The following is a 22813-nucleotide window of genomic DNA, read 5'->3' as shown; positions in this document are numbered from 1 at the left end:
CTTCTTTTTCTTCTGCATGGTATGGATTGTTATGGACTTTTTTGAAGCAGCACCCCCAATGGTATTGGAGGGGATTTATACTTAAGGCATCTTACACAGATACATTATTGGGGTTGAAGATTTTTAGGGTCAGACATACAGCAGCAGTGCGGTGGGACTCTTTCCTTCTTGGCTGGACTGTTTGCGATATGCATAGTCCCGGACACATTCCCACTAGACGTGTGTGGCCTCGCTCAGTTCACTTGCTTTGTCTTTGCTCTGGGTTCGGCCTTTTTCGTACACATCTTTTCTATAGTACTTGAAAACACATGACAAAATGCAAGTTTTAAATATTACAAAATAAAAAATACCACCAAAGAACCAAAGACATGAAATTATCGTGCTTATTTTTTACATGTTTAAAAATGCTGAAAAAGTTTATTTTTAAATGATTTTTCAAGGGTATTTTTTTTAAAGTCCGCTATGGGAAATGATGCTATGTAAAGAAACAAAGACGACATCTATACCCGAGGAATCTGCTCTACGCTGCAGTGCTGTGACTCCGACTGTCTCCGCCTGACGGGAAGCGATGACATCGCTATTAGTACTCGCAGAATAAAACAGCCATACTTCCCAATACCGGGACATATTACTAATGCACTACAGGAAGCAGCTAGCCCCAATTATAAAAATGAAAAATATGTCAATGTGGACCAACCCTTAAGGTCCTGTTCACCTTTGTCATCATAAATGGTTCGGAGATGTCCTTCATGGAACAATAAACAATTGCATCAGTGCAAACCTCATTGATTATCTACGATTTATTTCACTTGACTTCTAAGAATTGCTTTTCCTATTTTATGCAGTAGAAATGCAAATCTGTTATTGCCAGAGAGAGAGGTTATTTTGTGTGCAGCTTCTCTCCTGCGTCCTTGCTCAGACAATAGGCCGGTGCGTCACCGCCAGAAATAGGAGCTTCTCGTGCGGAGATTTCAGCGGCAGCGGCCGAAAGGCAGGAATTCTATTCCGTGTGGGTTACGGCATCCTGGGGGGCTCGGGGTGATCGTGACCCATGAGGAAGTTCCTGCCTTCTGTCATTGTCGGCTGGTTAATGTCAGCAGATTTATTCTTCACTTTATTGGGGTTTCATTATGGCTGTGAATAGTCTACAATATATGCAGCTTACAATGAATGTTCATCTTGCAACACCATCATAAAGTTAAAGCATATGTCAGTCACCGAAAATAAAGCAGAATTACTGTCCATAATATCCAATCAAGCTAAAACTGCTTTTTGTTGACATATACCAGTCTAATATCACCCATATTGGTCCCAAAATTCATGCACTGCTCCTAGCCATTCACTCTTTTTTAATGAGCGGTTCCTCTTTATTAACATTTTGCCATCTCTATAGATGCCGGATCTTCCTTTTCCTCGTTATCAGGCATGCATTGCTATTGTCGAGTAGATTGCCCACCATGAACTGAAAGCCCCCTCACTGTTATACCTGCATGCAGTTTGTCAGACAGGAGAGCAAGAGCAGACAGATGATGACCCCCCACCGCTTCCTGTAATCCATCCTGGGGTCCCCGCGGGCGGTCACAGGTTAGACCAGACATCAGCCAGTGGATAGCAAGTACAGACAGAAGGAAGACACTAGTGATCGGCACCTTGCAGTCATTTTTCAGGCCTAAAATATTAATTTAGGTGGAAATTTTTCTAGTCATTGCATTGTCCGTCAGATAATCCTAAACAGAGGCCATTTACCATGTAGAATTTCTCCATATAATGAGTGAACTGCATGTACGATTGCTATAAGTGTCAGATATCCTTGTATTTCTTGGTGACTCAGTGACCCCCGAATGATCCAGCAGTCAGTGGGGTACACAGGTGAGAGGGAGCCCTATGGGGCTGGGTATTCCCACTCAGGATAAAAGGACTGGTATATGTCCTGAATCAAATCTGGTGCATCTGTTCATGGCTCCTAAATATATTTATATATAATAAAAGGTGATCTACCTGTCTTATATTCATAGTATCCATTAATCAAAAAAATACTGCAAGTGTATGAATATAAAGCCCACACTGGTACTCTAAATATATCACTGTCAGAAAGATGCACAGACAATATATGTCCACACTTAAAGGGTTATTCCCTCAAAACACAAGAAATCCTCTATCTTGATAACTTGCTCCCGGCGATTGTTCACCCAGCGATCCCATGATCGGAGCTCTGGAACCTGAAGAATGAGCTTTGCACGCCCGTCCTGAATGGAGTGAAGGCAGAGGGAAGTGTGCCCGATCTCCTCTCCATTCATTGTCTATGGGACTGCCGGATAAAAGCTGAGTCCTGCACTTGGCCATTTCCAGCAGACAGTGAATTGAGCAGAGGTTGATCTTGCACACTTCCGCTGCATTCAAGACAGAGATACAGAGCCCCGTACTTGGGGTTCCAACTTGATAGAGGTCAACTGTTTTTTTGGGGGGAATAACCTAAGTTTACTTGACTTGTCTTAAACTATACCACTAGTCGATATATCAGTTCAATCAACTTCTGGTACAGAATGTATATGTTAAATGTGTACGTTCTGTACATCTGTGTACTGCCTGTTACTTAGTCTATATTCTGTCCATTAATACAACCTGGGGCCCGAAAGGTAAGGGGGCCACTCACACCTCCAAAGCAGCAAATCACTTCTGTCACAGACCCGTAAATGGCTGCATCGTTACGAGCTATTGGGTTGCATAAGGCCCATATACCGTTCTTGCACAGGGGTCTTTTCCTGGGCCCCTGTATAGACTGCAGTAGAGGAGGCTGACATAGAAGTAGCAGGAATTTGTTGGAAATCTGCTCTATGATGCTTATAGGTATAGCAATATCTTAAAGGCATTTGATGCTTAATCTTTACCTTATCAAATGTGTCGGGGACATTATTTTGTGGCACGCGCTAATATACAAGTATTCCAGTGTTTCCGGCTGCACTTGTTAGTCCGCCACACTCAGACTGCACAGCTGGTGGAGGCGAATGTTACTAGATCTGTCCATCAGCCTCCTCCTATGAAAAGGACCCTGGCAGAAGTCATTCTGCGAGCCGGGACGCTGTGTTGTCTGTGAGGACGGAGGTGCTAACAGCTGCAGGAGGAGAACCTGTTACTAGTGATGAGCGAATATACTCGTTACTCGAGATTTCTCCAGCACGCTCGGGGGTCCTCCGAATATTTTTTTAGTGCTCGGAGATTTAGTTTTTCTTGCCGCAGCTGAATGATTTACATCTGTTAGCAGCATAAGTACATGTGGGGGTTGCCTAGTTGCTAGGGAATCCCCACATGTACATATGCTAGCTATCAGATGTAAATCATTCAGCTGCGGCAAGAAAAACTAAATCTCCGAGCACTAAAAAAATATTCGGAGGACCCCCGAGCGTGCTCGAGAAATCTCGAGTAACGAGTATATTCGCACATCACTACGTGTTACACTGATATGTAAGCACCACAAAATTATGTCTCCAACGAAAATCAATAAAAAATCGGATTGCACTCGTCCCAATGTTTCTGTGTGGCGCAGCTCACATATGCAATTATTTTATCATGCCAATTCGTTATGCACCCGAAAATCTTATAGCACGCAAGCTGTCTAAGGGTGTGTGTGGAACATCGCACTGCACTCTGATGTCACCCGAGTGCAGTGCGATTCCCGCTGATGCCAGCAGCAGAGGAGATGGAGAGATTACTTTCTGCGTCTCCTCCGCAGCTGTGCTCCGATCCTCTCATGCGAGAGCATCAGCGGACAGAGCACTGACACTTGGATCCCGCTCGCAGCACAGCCGGAGCCGAGCTCCATATACTTTGTAAGGGTAGGTTCACACGACCGATTTCTCCACATGTGAGAAAAACAGTCTGGTTATCCTGATCAGACTGGCATGAGTTTTTCTAAGACGTGTAGAGAGAAAAAAGTTTTTCCATCTTCTCCATTCTGTCAGTAATAATCGGACCACACTCAGATGTCACATGGATCAAAATCAGTCATGTCTCCAATTTATTTCTCCAGACCACTTGGTCCGAGGAAAAAAAATGCGCATGTGTACAGCCCCATAGAATATCATAGCGACGAGTACAATTCGTGAAAACCATTGATAACAGTCGTCCTATAAAATCGGTCATGTGCACGAGCCTTAATGGCCATTATTTGCTTCATTGGGAGTTGAGCTGCAGTACCCAGAATGGCCACTAGACTGTATAGAGCTGTGGTGTCCTGGCTCTGTACAATGTAAACCTCTGGTGACTGCATAACCAGCAAACCTGATTGGAGCGGGGGCCAGGTGTCAGATCCCTACTGATCTGATATTGATAGGTAAATCAAATTTTTTGCACAGTGTAACCTTAATTTGTGCATATATTAAAGATGTTTTCCCTTTCAGCATTCTGCAACATCTGGTACTCACACTCCTTTAGTCCAGCTCTGTCTCTGATCCTGGTCCCACTCTGCCTCCTCATCGCTGCTCCTGGTCCCACTCTGCCTCACCGCCGCTGCTCCTGGTCCCACTCTGCCTCCCCACTGCTGCTCCTGGTCCAGCTCTGCCTCCCTGCCGCTGCTTCTGGTCCCACTCTGCCTCCCTGCTCCTGGTCCAGCTCTGCCTCCCCGCCGCTGCTCCTGGCCAGCTCTGCTTCCCCACTGCTGCTCCTGGTCCCGTTCTGCCTCCCCACCGCTGCTCCTGGTCCAGCTCTGCCTCCCCACTGCTACTCCTGGTCCAGCTCTGTCTCCCCGCCACTGCTCCTGCTTCCACTCTGCCTCCCTGCCGCTGCTCCTGGTCCCTTTCTGCCTCCCTGCCGCTGCTCCTGGTCCCACTCTGCCTCCCTGCTGCTGCTCCTGGTCCAGCTCTGAATCCCTGCCACTGCTCCTGCTTCCACTCTGCCTCCCTGCCGCTGCTCCTGGTCCCACTCAGCCTCCCTGCCGCTGCTCCTAGTCCAGTTCTGCCTCCCTGCCGCTGCTCATGGTCCCACTCTGCCTCCCCGCCGCTGCTCCTGGTCCAGCTCTGCCTCCCCACTGCTGCTCCTGGTCCAGCTCTGCCTCCCCAACGCTGCTCCTGGTCCCACTCTGCCTCCCCGCCGCTGCTCCTGGTCCCACTCTGCCTCCCCGCCGCTGCTCCTGGTCCAGCTCTGCCTCCCCGCCACTTCTCCTGCTTCCACTCTGCCTCCCCGCCGCTGCTCCTAGTCCAGTTCTGCCTCCCTGCTGCTGCTCCTGGTCCCACTCTGCCTCCCCAACGCTGCTCCTGGTCCCACTCTGCCTCCCCGCCGCTGCTCCTGGTCCCACTCTGCCTCCTTGCCGCTGCTCCTGGTCCAGCTCTGCCTCCCCGCCGCTGCTCCTGGTCCCACTCTGCCTCCCCGCCGCTGCTCCTGGTCCCACTCTGCCTCCCCGCCACTGCTCCTGGTCCCACTCTGCCTCCCCGCCACTGCCCCTGGTCCCACTCTGCCTCTCCGCCGCTGCTGCTGATCCAGCTCTGCCTCCCCGCCGCTGCTGCTGGTCCAGCTCTGCCTCCCCGCCGCTGCTCCTGGTCCCGCTCTGCCTCCCCGCCGCTGCTCCTGGTCCCACTGTGCCTCCCTGCCGCTGCTCCTGGTCCCACTCTGTCTCCCCGCCGCTGCTCCTGGTCCCACTCTGCGTCCCCGCTGCTCCTGGTCCCACTAAGCCTCCCCACCGCTGCTCCTGGTCCCACTCTGCCTCCCCACCGCTGCTCCTGGTCCCACTCTGCCTCCCCGCCACCTCTCCTGCTTCCAGTCTGCCTCCCTGCCGCTGATCCTGGTCCCGTTCTGCCTCCCTGCCGCTGCTCCTGGTCCCACTCTGCCTCCCTGCTGCTGCTCCTGGTCCAGCTCTGCATCCCCGCCACTGCTCCTGCTTCCACTCTGCCTCCCTGCCGCTGCTCCTGGTCCCACTTTGCTTCCCTGACGCTGCTCCTGGTCCCACTCTGCCTCCCCGCCGCTGCTCCTGGTCCCACTCTGCCTCCCCGCCGCTGCTCCTGGTCCAGCTCTGCCTCCCCGCCACTTCTCCTGCTTCCACTCTGCCTCCCCGCCGCTGCTCCTAGTCCAGTTCTGCCTCCCTGCTGCTGCTCCTGGTCCCACTCTGCCTCCCCAACGCTGCTCCTGGTCCCACTCTGCCTCCCCGCCGCTGCTCCTGGTCCCACTCTGCCTCCTTGCCGCTGCTCCTGGTCCCACTCTGCCTCCCTGCCGCTGCTCCTGGTCCAGCTCTGCCTCCCCGCCGCTACTCCTAGTCCAGCTCTGCCTCCCCGCCGCTGCTCCTAGTCCAGTTCTGCCTCCCCGCCGCTGCTCCTAGTCCAGCTCTGCCTCCCCGCGGCTGCTCCTGGGATTGTTTACAGGCTGCAGTGACATCATGTCAACAGTGCTTCTGCTTCAGCCAATCACTGAGCTTAGCAGCTCATACCATCTATCTCCAGTGATTGGCTGCAGCTCTGTTGATGCAGCGTAATCACTGCAGCCTGTATACAATCCCAGGAGCAGCAGCGGAGAAGAATCGCTGGACCTGGGCGGTAATGGCTGTCTCATTTTTTAACAGGCATGCAGAAAGAGGAAAACCCTTATGTGTTGTTTTATGGGAAATGAAGTAGCAAAACGACAGCGTTTCGTAGTATCTGCGGTGAAAGGAATCCTTTGTTTGGCTGTACACCGGGTTACTATATCCATGGGGACATCTGCATTAGCCGGAGCGTAGTGACGGCGGTGGGCACTGCGGTGTGCAGTGAGGGGGAGGATGGAGTGACTCATGGTGCCCAGCGAGCGCCATCAGGTGTCCCTGCTCCGCTGCACGTCTCATGCACGTAGCATGGCGGCCACAGGCAGTGATCTGCAGCGAGGGGCTGCTGCCCATTTAGCAGATGCTGGTAATTTATTAATGTGATTTGCTGGTAACTCGATAAGATGTGCCATAAATAGAGCTGGCACGTATGCCCGCATTGTGTATGTGAAGGGCAGGTGTGCGCGGATGGAAATGGGATAAATGGTATTGTGACAGCTCTGTGCAGCGCCCACGCCTTTAACCCCTGTGCTCGTGTGTAAGGGTATGGCGAGCGATTTCATCAATGGCAGGGGGTGTGCTCTGGAGTCAGGACATGCTGATGTCACTCGCATGAATGAATGAATGGCCGGGAGCCTATGGTGAGCATTGATCTCCCCTCCCCCCTGCAGCAGATACATTGATATGAGAACAAATGAGGTCAGTGTGACGGAATCGTCATCCCCGGGTGTCATTAATAATCCATATGCAGGAGGATTTGCGGAGCTGCAGAGCCCACGTGTCCCATTTGCGTAGGCTCTGCCTTGTGGTTTCCCCCGTTAAGAGCTTGCAATCCTTGTTACAGGAGAGCCGGCTGCTGCGGGGGAATAACAGGATTGCCGCCGCCGCCGCCGTCACATCTCGGTGCCATTCGCAGCCAGCCTGATGTTCTGCTTCTGTTTGCAGAATTCCTTCCTGAAGCTACCAGCCCTAGAAACTGATCTGTGCTCTGCTTTTTTGCCATCTCAGGAGGAGGTCGGAGGACAGTCTCATGGCTGCAAAGAGGCGACCACATCTCTAATCCAAACTGTGCCAAGCGAGGCGGCCAACCATGCAGGTAGGGGGCACTTATTTATCTTCATCAATGTCTATTGTGAGGATGATAACGAAAAATATCTGTAAACAGGAATCTGCTTCCTCCATCAGAGACATCTCTAGAAAGTGTAACATGTGAACCGCGCTGTAGTGTCTGACATGACATCAGCATTCATTACAATTACCATCCGACAGATGAGACTGAAATAAAGGTCGTCGATAGATCCGACTGATCTCTGCATATTATCGAGTATTACATCAATATTCATATACAGTTTGGTTCTGGTCAGCACATTGACATCCTTGCAATGACCTAGGTGGTGCCTGATGAATGGACACCTCGATCGCTGCTTCATGTCCCTACAGATATGGAAATATTGATGATAAATACTTTGCATCGATAACATATCTTAGAATCTTGTTTGGCGTCTTCAGCTAAAGGTGATCATTCGAGGATCTGATCTGTCCCACTAACAGAAATAATTTCTACATCTTTATGATCTTGTTGATTCCAGACCAATGAGAATCGGTTGCGTTGACCTCGATGCAGCGATCGCAGTTATTATGGGCATGATCAGAACCATTAGGTTAGACACCGGTGGCATATATATATATATATATATATATATATATATATATATATATATATATATCTGATTTTAACCCTTTTAAAAGTCGAGCAACATGCAGGGATTCTGCAGCTGTTTTGCTTTGTGATTTGCATTAAACCCCGTGAATTCTATGTAATTTTTTATTTCAAGCTTTTTTCTAAATTCACTTTTTTTCATGAGGTTTCTATTTCTTATCGCGTAAACTAGCGCTCGCAAGCTTTTCTGATAGTGGAATGTTATGGTCACATACTTTTGAGACAGATTTTTCAGATATTTTTATTTACTATACAATACTCTATAGAGAATTCCTAGAAAAGACCTGAAAGAGAATCTGTCACCAGGTTTTTTCCCACTGAATCTGAGAGCAGCATCATTTAGAGAAAGAGACCCTGATTCCAGCGATGTGTCACTTACTGAGTTGCTTGTCACAGTAGTTTTCATAAAATCAATTTTTCATCTGCTGCAGATCCAGCAGGTCTCTGAATGCTCAATGTTTGCACCGATAGAGGTCTGAAGACTTTAAAGAAACACAATCTAAAAAAGTAATATCTTTATAGATAGAGAAACAATAGGATTGATATGACTACATAATTACTGTACAATTTATGGAAAGTTGCTAGAATGTATTCTGCTTTGTTTGCTGGTTATTCCCAATGTGTTTTGCCACTGAGAGAAGTGTCTGGTGGTTGGACCTTTTAGACCAGTTTCTCACAATGGAGATCCTCTAGAGATGGCAGTTCTCACCGATCAGTACCAAAGGGCATTAGAGGGAAGCTGTCACCGTGTATTTGGCAACTTTAGCTGAGAGCAGCATAAATGTAGAGACAGAGATCCTGATTCCAGCTATGTATCACTTATTGGGCTGCTTCGTGTAGTTTTTATAAAATCACTGTTTTATCAGCAGGAGATTATCACTAGAGGACTTGAAAACATGTTGCCATATAGTCCTCCATATTCATAAGCTCGTTATAAACCCGCCCCCACCAATGATTGTCAGCTTTCTGTGTACGCTATGAATGGGCAGAAAGCTACCAATCAGTGGCGTCGGCGGGGATATAGAGAGCTCAGCATTCAGAGAACTGCTAGGTCTGCCGCAGATAAAACAGTGACATTATAAAAAATGTCAGCAAGGAGCTGAAGAAGTGACACATTGCTGGAATCAGGGTCTTTGCACCATACATGAATATGGAGAACTACACGGTAGCAGGTTTACTAGTCCTCTAGTGATAATCACCTGCTGACCAAATGATTTTTATCAAAACTACACAAAGCAGCCCAGTAAGTGATACATCACTGGAATCCGGGTCTCTGTCCCTACATTATGCTGCTCTCAGATGCAGTAGCAAAAACTTGGTGATGGATTCCCTTTAAGCAAGCTGCATTTTGAAAACAATAAATAAATAAGAAAAATATTGAAAGTATCTAAATGCATAAAAACATTGCAAAATCTCAGCGTTATTTGCCACAAACAGCTGCTCAAGATGTAGGATTTTTTCTTAACAATGTGAAGTGACACATAAGGGGCAATTAAAGAAAAAACCTCATTAAGCTGTGTTGTCACACAGTGGACGTGCCTGTAGCTGAAATGCGCAGGGTCAGAGCCTCAGCCAGGCTTCACTCTGCTTCATTTAGAGTCACTTAGTCCTGTAGGAAAACAGCTGCTTCATCTGATCGGCGGTTTTGTGGGTTATCCTGCAGGATTAAAGGGGCTGTGCAGCAATAATAGGTTATCACCTATCCTCAGGGCAGGCATCTGCACCGATCGGCTGAACAGGGCACTTTCATCTCCATTGGATAGAGCGGCAGTGTGCATGTCGGACCACCGCTCCAGTCATCCTCTATGGGGCTGCTGGGGGCTGAGCTTGTCTTTTCCAGCAGCCTCATAGAGTGTCAGTGGATCGTGGGTCAGGCCGTTTAATTGTAACATTGATATAAGTGCCCCGTTCTGCCAATCGGTGCAGGTCCCAACCATCGGACCCCTACCAGTCTATAAATTGTCACCTACCCTATGGATTGGGCATCATTTATCGCCACTGGACAACCCTCTAAAGTGCTTATTGAATGAGGAGTTAGAAGATTGCAGCAGCTCATGTCCGTGGTGTTCTTGGCTGCTAGCATGTCTCCTGCTGTGCATGTAGTTGCATAGTAAAAAGTGTTTTACAGTCATACTACAAGGGGGACTAATTGTTTTAACCCTGCTGTTGTCTTCGGTCAAAAACGACCGACCTTTAATATTCTTTAAAATATTCAAGATGCGGCTCTGAAACCCGTGGCCGACCGACCCATCCTGATTTAAGTCAATCAACCACAAGTTTCAGAACCGCATCTTGAACACCCCCAAAAATACCAAAGTTCAAAATAGGTCTCCCCAGACCGAAGACAGCAGCAGGGTTAAAGGGACTTTTAAAAGTGACTTTTTCTTGTGGCACCATTGACATTACTTGTGCCAAATTTTTCAGTGTGCGATATGTGCCACATATTGGGATATTGCACTTCTGTCTAGAAATGTTACTCCACTTTTTAAGCCCCTTAGTATAGTAAGTTTGTGATTTGTTAAAAATATTGCAATCTGTAGATTGAGTCATATAAATCTATGGGTCCATGAACATGACGGAGGGCACAGAGCATGGCGTCAGAGGGCAATCCGAAAGCTGTCCATCATCAAAATTGTAGTGGATGTGAGAAGCTTTTCAATTTTTTGTTCGTAGCGTCACATCTCCAAAAAGTTGGGACAGAGCCGTGCCTACCCTTGTGTAGTGGAGTTTTGGGAAGGAAATGTCCCATTCTTGTCTGATGTCGCTGCCCCATAGTCCTAGGTCTTATTTGTTGGATTTGTTGTTTCATAATGCACCAAATGTTTTCTATTGGTGAAAGGACTGGAGGGCAGGCGAGTCGTTCAACACGCTGCTGTGATGGATGCGCTATGTGGTTTAGTTTTCCAGACTTTTGGGAATGGCGCTTGTATTAGATCTATGGAAGATCTCATGGATGTTGCGCTTTGAAATATTACCGTGTGTGATACAGGACACACTTTCCATCTGTAATTAGTCTTTTATGTATTCTGATAATTAGCGCAAAGTACGAGCACAGGTAATGTACGTGCTGAAACATAGAACATGGTGAATTCGAGGCGCGTGCTCCAGTTTTCTTGCTAGCAGCTAGTTATTTTTCACAAGTTGATTGTACTGTATAGTTCAGGCGCTCAGGTTTAATATTTGGTAGAAAGGCAATTTATGTAAGAGAAAAAAGAATGTACTGAATGGATTGCCCACTTTGTTATAGGTTTATTGATCCTCGGTTTATTGGTGATGGAACTTGATAGTCCCGACATGTTACCATCTGATGTTAGAAAAAAACTGGTAAATTTACAATATACCTTTCTGAAAGGAAGGAACTTAAATGTATCATGACAAATTTACATCTCTGCAGGCCAGTTTGGATTAAGGGTATGTGCACACGTTGCGGATTTGGCTGCGGATCTGCGGCTGTTTTCCATGCATTTTACAGTAGCATGTACAGCTATGAAAAACCTAATCAGCTGTGCAAATGCATGCAACGTGTGCACATACCCTTAATAGCCTGCCTATAACGATGGGTAATCCAATAAATCCAACTCAATCGATGCCTCTTATAGCACTGACCTTCTGCTACATCAACTACCACAATACAGCAGGAAAACAGTATATAGCTAAATACCTGTAATGATTCTATATTTATTAATTCACAAAAAGATAGATATGAAAAGAATGTCAAAAACCAAAGGACTAGATAACAGAAGTGGGGGATACCTGGTCCAAAGAAATAAAAACCAAGAGATACAGGAAAAAATAAGAGATAACAATTAATAGGACAGTACAGTCTTCAAATGAGCCATGCCAAACGACAAAGAGGGCGTTGCAAAGTGATGCTACCATAGAAACACAAACTCAGGCAGCGACCGGACACTGATGTTTCACTATGGGGTAATAACAGTGATGTCCTAGCATCTGTATAATGCACACAGTGATGTCACAACTTTACTACGTAGCACACAGTGATGTCACTGCATCTGCATAATGCATACAGTGATGTCACGGCATCTCTATAATGCACACAGTGATGTCACAACTTTACTACATGGCACACAGTGATGTTTCTGCATCTGTATAATGTGCACAGCGATGTCCTAGCATCTGGATAATGCACACAGGGATGTCCTAGCATCTGGATAATGCGCACAGTGATGTCCTAGCATCTGTATAATGCACACAGTGATGTCCTAGTATCTGTATAATGCACACGATGATGTCCTAGCATCTGTATAATGCACACAGCGATGTCCTAGCATTTGGATAATGCACATATTGATGTCCTAGCATCTTGAGAAAGCATCTGGAAAATCCACACAGTGATGTTGCAGCATCTGTATAATACATGCAGTGATGTTTCACTGTGGGGTAATAACAGTGATGTCACCGCATCTGTATAATGCACACAGTGATGTCACAACTTTACTACATGGCACACAGTGATGTCACAACATCTGTATAATGCATACAGAGATGTCCTAGCATCTGTATAATGCACACAGTGATGTCCTAGCAACTGGGTAATGCACACAGTAACGTCACAGCATCTGGATAATTCGCACAGTGATGTAACAGCATCTGGATAATGCACACAGTGATGTCCTAGCATCTGCATAATGCACATATTGATGTCCTAGCATCTGGAAAATCCACACACTGATGTCACCTCATCTGAATAATAAACGCACTTTTGGGAAAATAAATCCAATGATGTCACAGCATCGGAATAAAAATACAGGGATGTTGCCATGCAACGTTTGTCATTATAGGTATGTTACATTACCAGGATAAAAAACCCAATAATATCACAATACAGACATTTTTTTTACCATTTATGTCACATTATCAGGATAATAAGCAGTGATGTCACAGTACAGGGATAATAAACACAGCAATGTCACAGCACAGTGATAGTAAACACAGTGATGTCACAGTAAAGGGATAATAAACGCAGTGATGTCACAGCACAGGGATAATAAACACAGTGATGTCACAGTACAGGGATAATAAACAGTGATGTCACAGCACAGGGATAATAAACACAGTGATGTCACAGCACAGGGATAATAAACACAGTGATGTCACAGTACAGGGATAATAAACACAGTGATGTCACAGTACAGGGATAGTAAACACAGTGATGTCACAGTACAGAGATAATAAACACAGTGATGTCACAGTAGAGGGATAGTAAACAGTGATGTCACAGTACAGTGATAGTAAACATAGTGATGTCACAGTACAAGGATAATAAACACAGTGATGTCACAGTACAGGGATAGTAAACACAGTGATGTCACAGCACAGGGATAATAAACACAGTGATGTCACAGTACAGGGATAGTAAACACAGTGATGTCACAGTACAGGGATAATAAACACAGTGGTGTCACAGCACAGGGATAATAAACACAGTGATGTCACAGTACAGGGATAGTAAACACAGTGATGTCACAGTACAGGGATAATAAACACAGTGGTGTCACAGCACAGGGATAATAAACACAGTGATGTCACAGTACAGGGATAGTAAACACAGTGATGTCACAGTACAGGGATAGTAAACACAGTGATGTCACAGTACAGGGATAGTAAACACAGTGATGTCACAGTACAGGGATAGTAAACACAGTGATGTCACAGTACAGGGATAATAAACAGTGATGTCACAGTACAGTGATAGTAAACACAGTGATGTCACAGTACAGTGATAGTAAACACAGCGATGTCACAGTAGAGGGATAATAAACACAGTGAAGTCACAGTACAGTGATAGTAAACACAGTGATGTCACAGTACAGTGATAGTAAACACAGTGATGTCACAGTACAGAGATAATAAACACAGTGATGTCACAGTACAGTGATAGTAAACACAGTGATGTCACAGTACAGTGATAGTAAACACAGTGATGTCACAGTACAGGGATGATGAACACAGTGATGTCACAGTACAGTGATAGTAAACACAGTGATGTCACAGTACAGTGATAGTAAACACAGTGATGTCACAGTACAGAGATAATAAACACAGTGATGTCACAGTACAGTGATAGTAAACACAGTGATGTCACAGTACAGTGATAGTAAACACAGTGATGTCACAGTACAGTGATAGTAAACACAGTGATGTCACAGTACAGAGATAATAAACACAGTGATGTCACAGTACAGTGATAGTAAACACAGTGATGTCACAGTACAGGGATAGTAAACAGTGATGTCACAGTACAGTGATAGTAAACACAGTGATGTCACAGTACAGGGATAGTAAACACAGTGATGTCACAGTACAGGGATAATAAACACAGTGATGTCACAGTACAGGGATAATAAACACAGTGATGTCACAGTACAGGGATAATAAACACAGTGATGTCACAGTACAGTGATAGTAAACATAGTGATGTCACAGTACAAGGATAATAAACACAGTGATGTCACAGTACAGTGATAGTAAACATTGTGATGTCACAGTACAAGGATAATAAACACAGTGATGTCACAGCACAGGGATAATAAACACAGTGATGTCACAGTACAGGGATAATAAACACAGTGATGTCACAGTACAGTGATAGTAAACATAGTGATGTCACAGTACAAGGATAATAAACACAGTGGTGTCACAGTACAGGGATAGTAAACACAGTGATGTCACAGTACAGTGATAGTAAACATAGTGATGTCACAGTACAAGGATAATAAACACAGTGGTGTCACAGTACAGGGATAGTAAACACAGTGATGTCACAGTACAGTGATAGTAAACATAGTGATGTCACAGTACAGGGATAATAAACACAGTGAAGTCACAGTACAGTAATAGTAAACACAGTGATGTCACAGTACAGGGATAATAAACACAGTGATGTCACAGTACAGGGATAACAAACACAGTGATGTCACAGTACAGGGATCGTAAACACAGTGATGTCACAATACAGTGATAGTAAACATAGTGATGTCACAGTACAAGGATAATAAACACAGTGGTGTCACAGTACAGGGATAGTAAACACAGTGATGTCACAGTACAGTGATAGTAAACATAGTGATGTCACAGTACAGGGATAATAAACACAGTGAAGTCACAGTACAGTAATAGTAAACACAGTGATGTCACAGTACAGGGATAATAAACACAGTGATGTCACAGTACAGGGATAACAAACACAGTGATGTCACAGTACAGGGATAGTAAACACAGTGATGTCACAGTACAGTGATAGTAAACATAGTGATGTCACAGTACAAGGATAATAAACACAGTGATGTCACAGTACAGGGATAGTAAACACAGTGATGTCACAGTACAGGGATAATAAACACAGTGGTGTCACAGCACAGGGATAATAAGCACAGTGATGTCACAGTACAGGGATAATAAACAGTGATGTCACAGTACAGTGATAGTAAACACAGTGATGTCACAGTACAGGGATAGTAAACACAGTGATGTCACAGTACAGTGATAGTAAACACAGTGATGTCACAGTACAGGGATAGAAAACACAGTGATGTCACAGTACAGTGATAGTAAACAGTGATGTCACAGAACAGGGATAATAAGCACAGTGATGTCACAGTACAGGGATAATAAACAGTGATTTCACAGTACAGTGATAGTAAACAGTGATGTCACAGTACAGGGATACTAAACACAGTGATGTCACAGTACAGGGATAATAAACACAGTGATGTCACAGTACAGGGATAATAAACACAGTGATGTCACAGTACAGTGATAGTAAACATAGTGATGTCACAGTACAAGGATAATAAACACAGTGGTGTCACAGCACAGGGATAATAAACACAGTGATGTCACAGTACAGTGATACTAAACACAGTGATGTCACAGTAGAGGGATAGTAAACACAGTGATGTCACAGTACAGTGATAGTAAACACAGTGATGTCACAGTACAGGGATAGTAAATACAGTGATGTCACAGTACAGTGATAGTAAACACAGTGATGTCACAGTACAGTGATAGTAAACACAGTGATGTCACAGTACAGGGATAGTAAACACAGTGATGTCACAGTACAGTGATAGTAAACACAGTGATGTCACAGTACAGGGATAGTAAACACAGTGATGTCACAGTACAGTGATAGTAAACACAGTGATGTCACAGTACAGTGATAGTAAACAGTGTGATGTCACAGTACAGTGATAGTAAACACATTGATGTCACAGTACAGTGATAGTAAACACAGTGATGTCACAGTACAGTGATAGTAAACACAGTAATGTCACAGTACAGGGATAGTAAACACAGTGATGTCACAGTACAGTGATAGTAAACACAGTGATGTCACAGTACAGGGATAGTAAACACAGTGATGTCACAGTACAGTGATAGTAAACACTGATGTCACAGTACAGGGATAATAAACACAGTGATGTCACAGTACAGGGATAGTAAACACAGTGATGTCACAGTACAGTGATAGTAAACACAGTGATGTCACAGTACAGGGATAGTAAAGACAGTGATGTCAGAGTACAGTGATAGTAAACACAGTGATGTCACAGTACAGGGATAGTAAACACAGTGATGTCACAGTACAGTGATGTCACAGTACAGGGATAATAAACACAGTGATGTCACAGTACAGTGATAGTAAACACAGTGATGTCACAGTACAGGGATAGTAAACACAGTGATGTCACAGTACAGGGATAGTAAACACAGTGATGTCACAGTACAGTGATAGTAAACACAGTGATGTCACAGTACAGTGATATTAAACACAGTGATGTCACAGTACAGTGATAGTAAACACAGTGATGTCACAGTACAGGGATAGTAAACACAGTGATGTCACAGTACAGGGATAGTAAACACAGTGATGTCACAGTACAGGGATAATAAACACAGTGATGTCACAGTACAGTGATAGTAAACACAGTGATGTCACAGTACAGGGATAGTAAACACAGTGATGTCACAGTACAGTGATAGTAAACACAGTGATGTCACAGTACAGTGATAGTAAACACAGTGATGTCACAGTACAGGGATAGTAAATACAGTGATGTCACAGTACAGTGATAGTAAACACAGTGATGTCACAGTACAGTGATAGTAAACACAGTGATGTCACAGTACAGGGATAGTAAACACAGTGATGTCACAGTACAGGGATAGTAAACACAGTGATGTCACAGTACAGGGATAGTAAACACTGTGATGTCACAGTACAGGGATAATAAACACAGTGATGTCACAGTACAGTGATAGTAAACACAGTGATGTCACAGTACAGGGATAGTAAACACAGTGATGTCACAGTACAGTGATAGTAAACACAGTGATGTCACAGTACAGTGATAGTAAACACAGTGATGTCACAGTACAGGGATAGTAAATACAGTGATGTCACAGTACAGTGATAGTAAACACAGTGATGTCACAGTACAGGGATAGTAAAGACAGTGATGTCACAGTACAGTGATAGTAAACACAGTGATGTCACAGTACAGGGATAGTAAACACAGTGATGTCACAGTACAGTGATGTCACAGTACAGGGATAATAAACACAGTGATGTCACAGTACAGTGATAGTAAACACAGTGATGTCACAGTACAGGGATAGTAAACACAGTGATGTCACAGTACAGGGATAGTAAACACAGTGATGTCACAGTACAGGGATAGTAAACACAGTGATGTCACAGTACAGTGATAGTAAACACAGTGATGTCACAGTACAGTGATAGTAAACACAGTGATGTCACAGTACAGGGATAGTAAACACAGTGATGTCACAGTACAGTGATAGTAAACACTGTGATGTCACAGTACAGGGATAATAAACACAGTGATGTCACAGTACAGTGATAGTAAACACAGTGATGTCACAGTACAGGGATAGTAAACACAGTGATGTCACAGTACAGTGATAGTAAACACAGTGATGTCACAGTACAGGGATAGTAAACACAGTGATGTCACAGTACAGTGATAGTAAACACTGTGATGTCACAGTACAGGGATAATAAACACAGTGATGTCACAGTACAGTGATAGTAAACACAGTGATGTCACAGTACAGGGATAGTAAACACAGTGATGTCACAGTACAGGGATAGTAAACACAGTGATGTCACAGTACAGTGATAGTAAACACAGTGATGTCACAGTACAGTGATAGTAAACACAGTGATGTCACAGTACAGTGATAGTAAACACAGTGATGTCACAGTACAGGGCTAGTAAACACAGTGATGTCACAGTACAGGGATAATAAACACAGTGATGTCACAGTAAAGGGATAATAAACAGTGATGTCACAGTACAGTGATAGTAAACATAGTGATGTCACAGTACAGGGATAGTAAACACAGTGATGTCACAGTACAGTGATAGTAAACACAGTGATGTCACAGTACAGGGATAATAAACACAGTGGTGTCACAGTACAGGGATAATAAACACAGTGATGTCACAGTACAGGGATAGTAAACACAGTGATGTCACAGTACTGGGATAGTAAACACAGTGATGTCACAGTACAGGGATAGTAAACACAGTGATGTCACAGTACAGTGATAGTAAACACAGTGATGTCACAGTACAGGGATAGTAAACACAGTGATGTCACAGTACAGGAATAGTAAACACAGTGATGTCACAGTACAGGGATAATAAACACAGTGATGTCACAGTACAGGGATAATAAACACAGTGATGTCACAGTACAGGGATAATAAACACAGTGGTGTCACAGTACAATGATAATAAACACAGTGATGTCACAGTACAGGGATAGTAAACACAGTGATGTCACAGTACAGGGATAATAAACACAGTGATGTCACAGTACAGGGATAATAAACACAGTGATGTCACAGTACAGTGATAGTAAACACAGTGATGTCACAGTACAGGGATAGTAAACACAGTGATGTCACAGTACAGTGATAGTAAACACAGTGATGTCACAGTACAGGGATAGTAAACACAGTGATGTCACAGTACAGGGATAATAAACAGTGATGTCACAGTACAGTGATAGTAAACACAGTGATGTCACAGTACAGTGATAGTAAACACAGCGATGTCACAGTAGAGGGATAATAAACACAGTGAAGTCACAGTACAGTGATAGTAAACACAGTGATGTCACAGTACAGGGATGATGAACACAGTGATGTCACAGTACAGTGATAGTAAACACAGTGATGTCACAGTACAGTGATAGTAAACACAGTGATGTCACAGTACAGAGATAATAAACACAGTGATGTCACAGTACAGGGATAGTAAACAGTGATGTCACAGTACAGGGATAGTAAACAGTGATGTCACAGTACAGGGATAGTAAACACAGTGATGTCACAGTACAGTGATAGTAAACACAGTGATGTCACAGTACAGGGATAGTAAACACAGTGATGTCACAGTACAGGGATAATAAACACAGTGAAGTCACAGTACAGAGATAGTAAACACAGTGATGTCACAGTACAGAGATAGTAAACACAGTGATGTCACAGTACAGGGATGATGAACACAGTGATGTCACAGTACAGTGATAGTAAACACAGTGATGTCACAGTACAGGGATAATAAACACAGTGATGTCACAGTACAGGGATAATAAACACAGTGATGTCACAGTACAGTGATAGTAAACATAGTGATGTCACAGTACAAGGATAATAAACACAGTGATGTCACAGTACAGTGATAGTAAACATTGTGATGTCACAGTACAAGGATAATAAACACAGTGATGTCACAGCACAGGGATAATAAACACAGTGATGTCACAGTACAGGGATAATAAACACAGTGATGTCACAGTACAGTGATAGTAAACATAGTGATGTCACAGTACAAGGATAATAAACACAGTGGTGTCACAGTACAGGGATAGTAAACACAGTGATGTCACAGTACAAGGATAATAAACACAGTGGTGTCACAGTACAGGGATAGTAAACACAGTGATGTCACAGTACAGTGATAGTAAACATAGTGATGTCACAGTACAGGGATAATAAACACAGTGAAGTCACAGTACAGTAATAGTAAACACAGTGATGTCACAGTACAGGGATAATAAACACAGTGATGTCACAGTACAGGGATAACAAACACAGTGATGTCACAGTACAGGGATCGTAAACACAGTGATGTCACAATACAGTGATAGTAAACATAGTGATGTCACAGTACAAGGATAATAAACACAGTGGTGTCACAGTACAGGGATAGTAAACACAGTGATGTCACAGTACAGTGATAGTAAACATAGTGATGTCACAGTACAGGGATAATAAACACAGTGAAGTCACAGTACAGTAATAGTAAACACAGTGATGTCACAGTACAGGGATAATAAACACAGTGATGTCACAGTACAGGGATAACAAACACCGTGATGTCACAGTACAGGGATAGTAAACACAGTGATGTCACAGTACAGTGATAGTAAACATAGTGATGTCACAGTACAAGGATAATAAACACAGTGATGTCACAGTACAGGGATAGTAAACACAGTGATGTCACAGTACAGGGATAATAAACACAGTGGTGTCACAGCACAGGGATAATAAGCACAGTGATGTCACAGTACAGGGATAATAAACAGTGATGTCACAGTACAGTGATAGTAAACACAGTGATGTCACAGTACAGGGATAGTAAACACAGTGATGTCACAGTACAGTGATAGTAAACACAGTGATGTCACAGTACAGGGATAGAAAACACAGTGATGTCACAGTACAGTGATAGTAAACAGTGATGTCACAGAACAGGGATAATAAGCACAGTGATGTCACAGTACAGGGATAATAAACAGTGATTTCACAGTACAGTGATAGTAAACAGTGATGTCACAGTACAGGGATACTAAACACAGTGATGTCACAGTACAGGGATAATAAACACAGTGATGTCACAGTACAGGGATAATAAACACAGTGATGTCACATTACAGTGATAGTAAACATAGTGATGTCACAGTACAAGGATAATAAACACAGTGGTGTCACAGCACAGGGATAATAAACACAGTGATGTCACAGTACAGTGATACTAAACACAGTGATGTCACAGTACAGGGATAGTAAACACAGTGATGTCACAGTACAAGGATAATAAACACAGTGGTGTCACAGTACAGGGATAGTAAACACAGTGATGTCACAGTACAGTGATAGTAAACATAGTGATGTCACAGTACAGGGATAATAAACACAGTGAAGTCACAGTACAGTAATAGTAAACACAGTGATGTCACAGTACAGGGATAATAAACACAGTGATGTCACAGTACAGGGATAACAAACACAGTGATGTCACAGTACAGGGATCGTAAACACAGTGATGTCACAATACAGTGATAGTAAACATAGTGATGTCACAGTACAAGGATAATAAACACAGTGGTGTCACAGTACAGGGATAGTAAACACAGTGATGTCACAGTACAGTGATAGTAAACATAGTGATGTCACAGTACAGGGATAATAAACACAGTGAAGTCACAGTACAGTAATAGTAAACACAGTGATGTCACAGTACAGGGATAATAAACACAGTGATGTCACAGTACAGGGATAACAAACACCGTGATGTCACAGTACAGGGATAGTAAACACAGTGATGTCACAGTACAGTGATAGTAAACATAGTGATGTCACAGTACAAGGATAATAAACACAGTGATGTCACAGTACAGGGATAGTAAACACAGTGATGTCACAGTACAGGGATAATAAACACAGTGGTGTCACAGCACAGGGATAATAAGCACAGTGATGTCACAGTACAGGGATAATAAACAGTGATGTCACAGTACAGTGATAGTAAACACAGTGATGTCACAGTACAGGGATAGTAAACACAGTGATGTCACAGTACAGTGATAGTAAACACAGTGATGTCACAGTACAGGGATAGAAAACACAGTGATGTCACAGTACAGTGATAGTAAACAGTGATGTCACAGAACAGGGATAATAAGCACAGTGATGTCACAGTACAGGGATAATAAACAGTGATTTCACAGTACAGTGATAGTAAACAGTGATGTCACAGTACAGGGATACTAAACACAGTGATGTCACAGTACAGGGATAATAAACACAGTGATGTCACAGTACAGGGATAATAAACACAGTGATGTCACATTACAGTGATAGTAAACATAGTGATGTCACAGTACAAGGATAATAAACACAGTGGTGTCACAGCACAGGGATAATAAACACAGTGATGTCACAGTACAGTGATACTAAACACAGTGATGTCACAGTACAGGGATAGTAAACACAGTGATGTCACAGTACAGGGATAGTAAATACAGTGATGTCACAGTACAGTGATGTCACAGTACAGGGATAATAAACACAGTGATGTCACAGTACAGGGATAGTAAACACAGTGATGTCACAGTACAGTGATAGTAAACACAGTGATGTCACAGTACAGGGATAGTAAAGACAGTGATGTCAGAGTACAGTGATAGTAAACACAGTGATGTCACAGTACAAGGATAGTAAACACAGTGATGTCACAGTACAGTGA

General features: G+C 43.8%; 1 protein-coding gene across 5 annotated transcripts in view; it reads left to right on the top strand.

Moving 5' to 3' along the window:
* FAM13C (family with sequence similarity 13 member C) overlaps positions 1 to 22813 on the top strand; it is a 286221-nt gene that overhangs the window by 148367 nt on the left and 115041 nt on the right. For all 5 annotated transcript variants that reach the window (XM_069753563.1, XM_069753560.1, XM_069753562.1 and 2 more), the window contains exon 6: positions 7511 to 7598. In XM_069753563.1, the coding sequence (XP_069609664.1) occupies positions 7511 to 7598 (88 nt within the window). The remainder of the gene's footprint in view (positions 1 to 7510; positions 7599 to 22813) is intronic.

Source organism: Ranitomeya imitator, chromosome 2 (assembly GCF_032444005.1).
Source record: "Ranitomeya imitator isolate aRanImi1 chromosome 2, aRanImi1.pri, whole genome shotgun sequence".
Lineage (NCBI taxonomy): Eukaryota > Metazoa > Chordata > Amphibia > Anura > Dendrobatidae > Ranitomeya > Ranitomeya imitator.
This window is presented reverse-complemented; position numbering and strand designations above follow the sequence as displayed.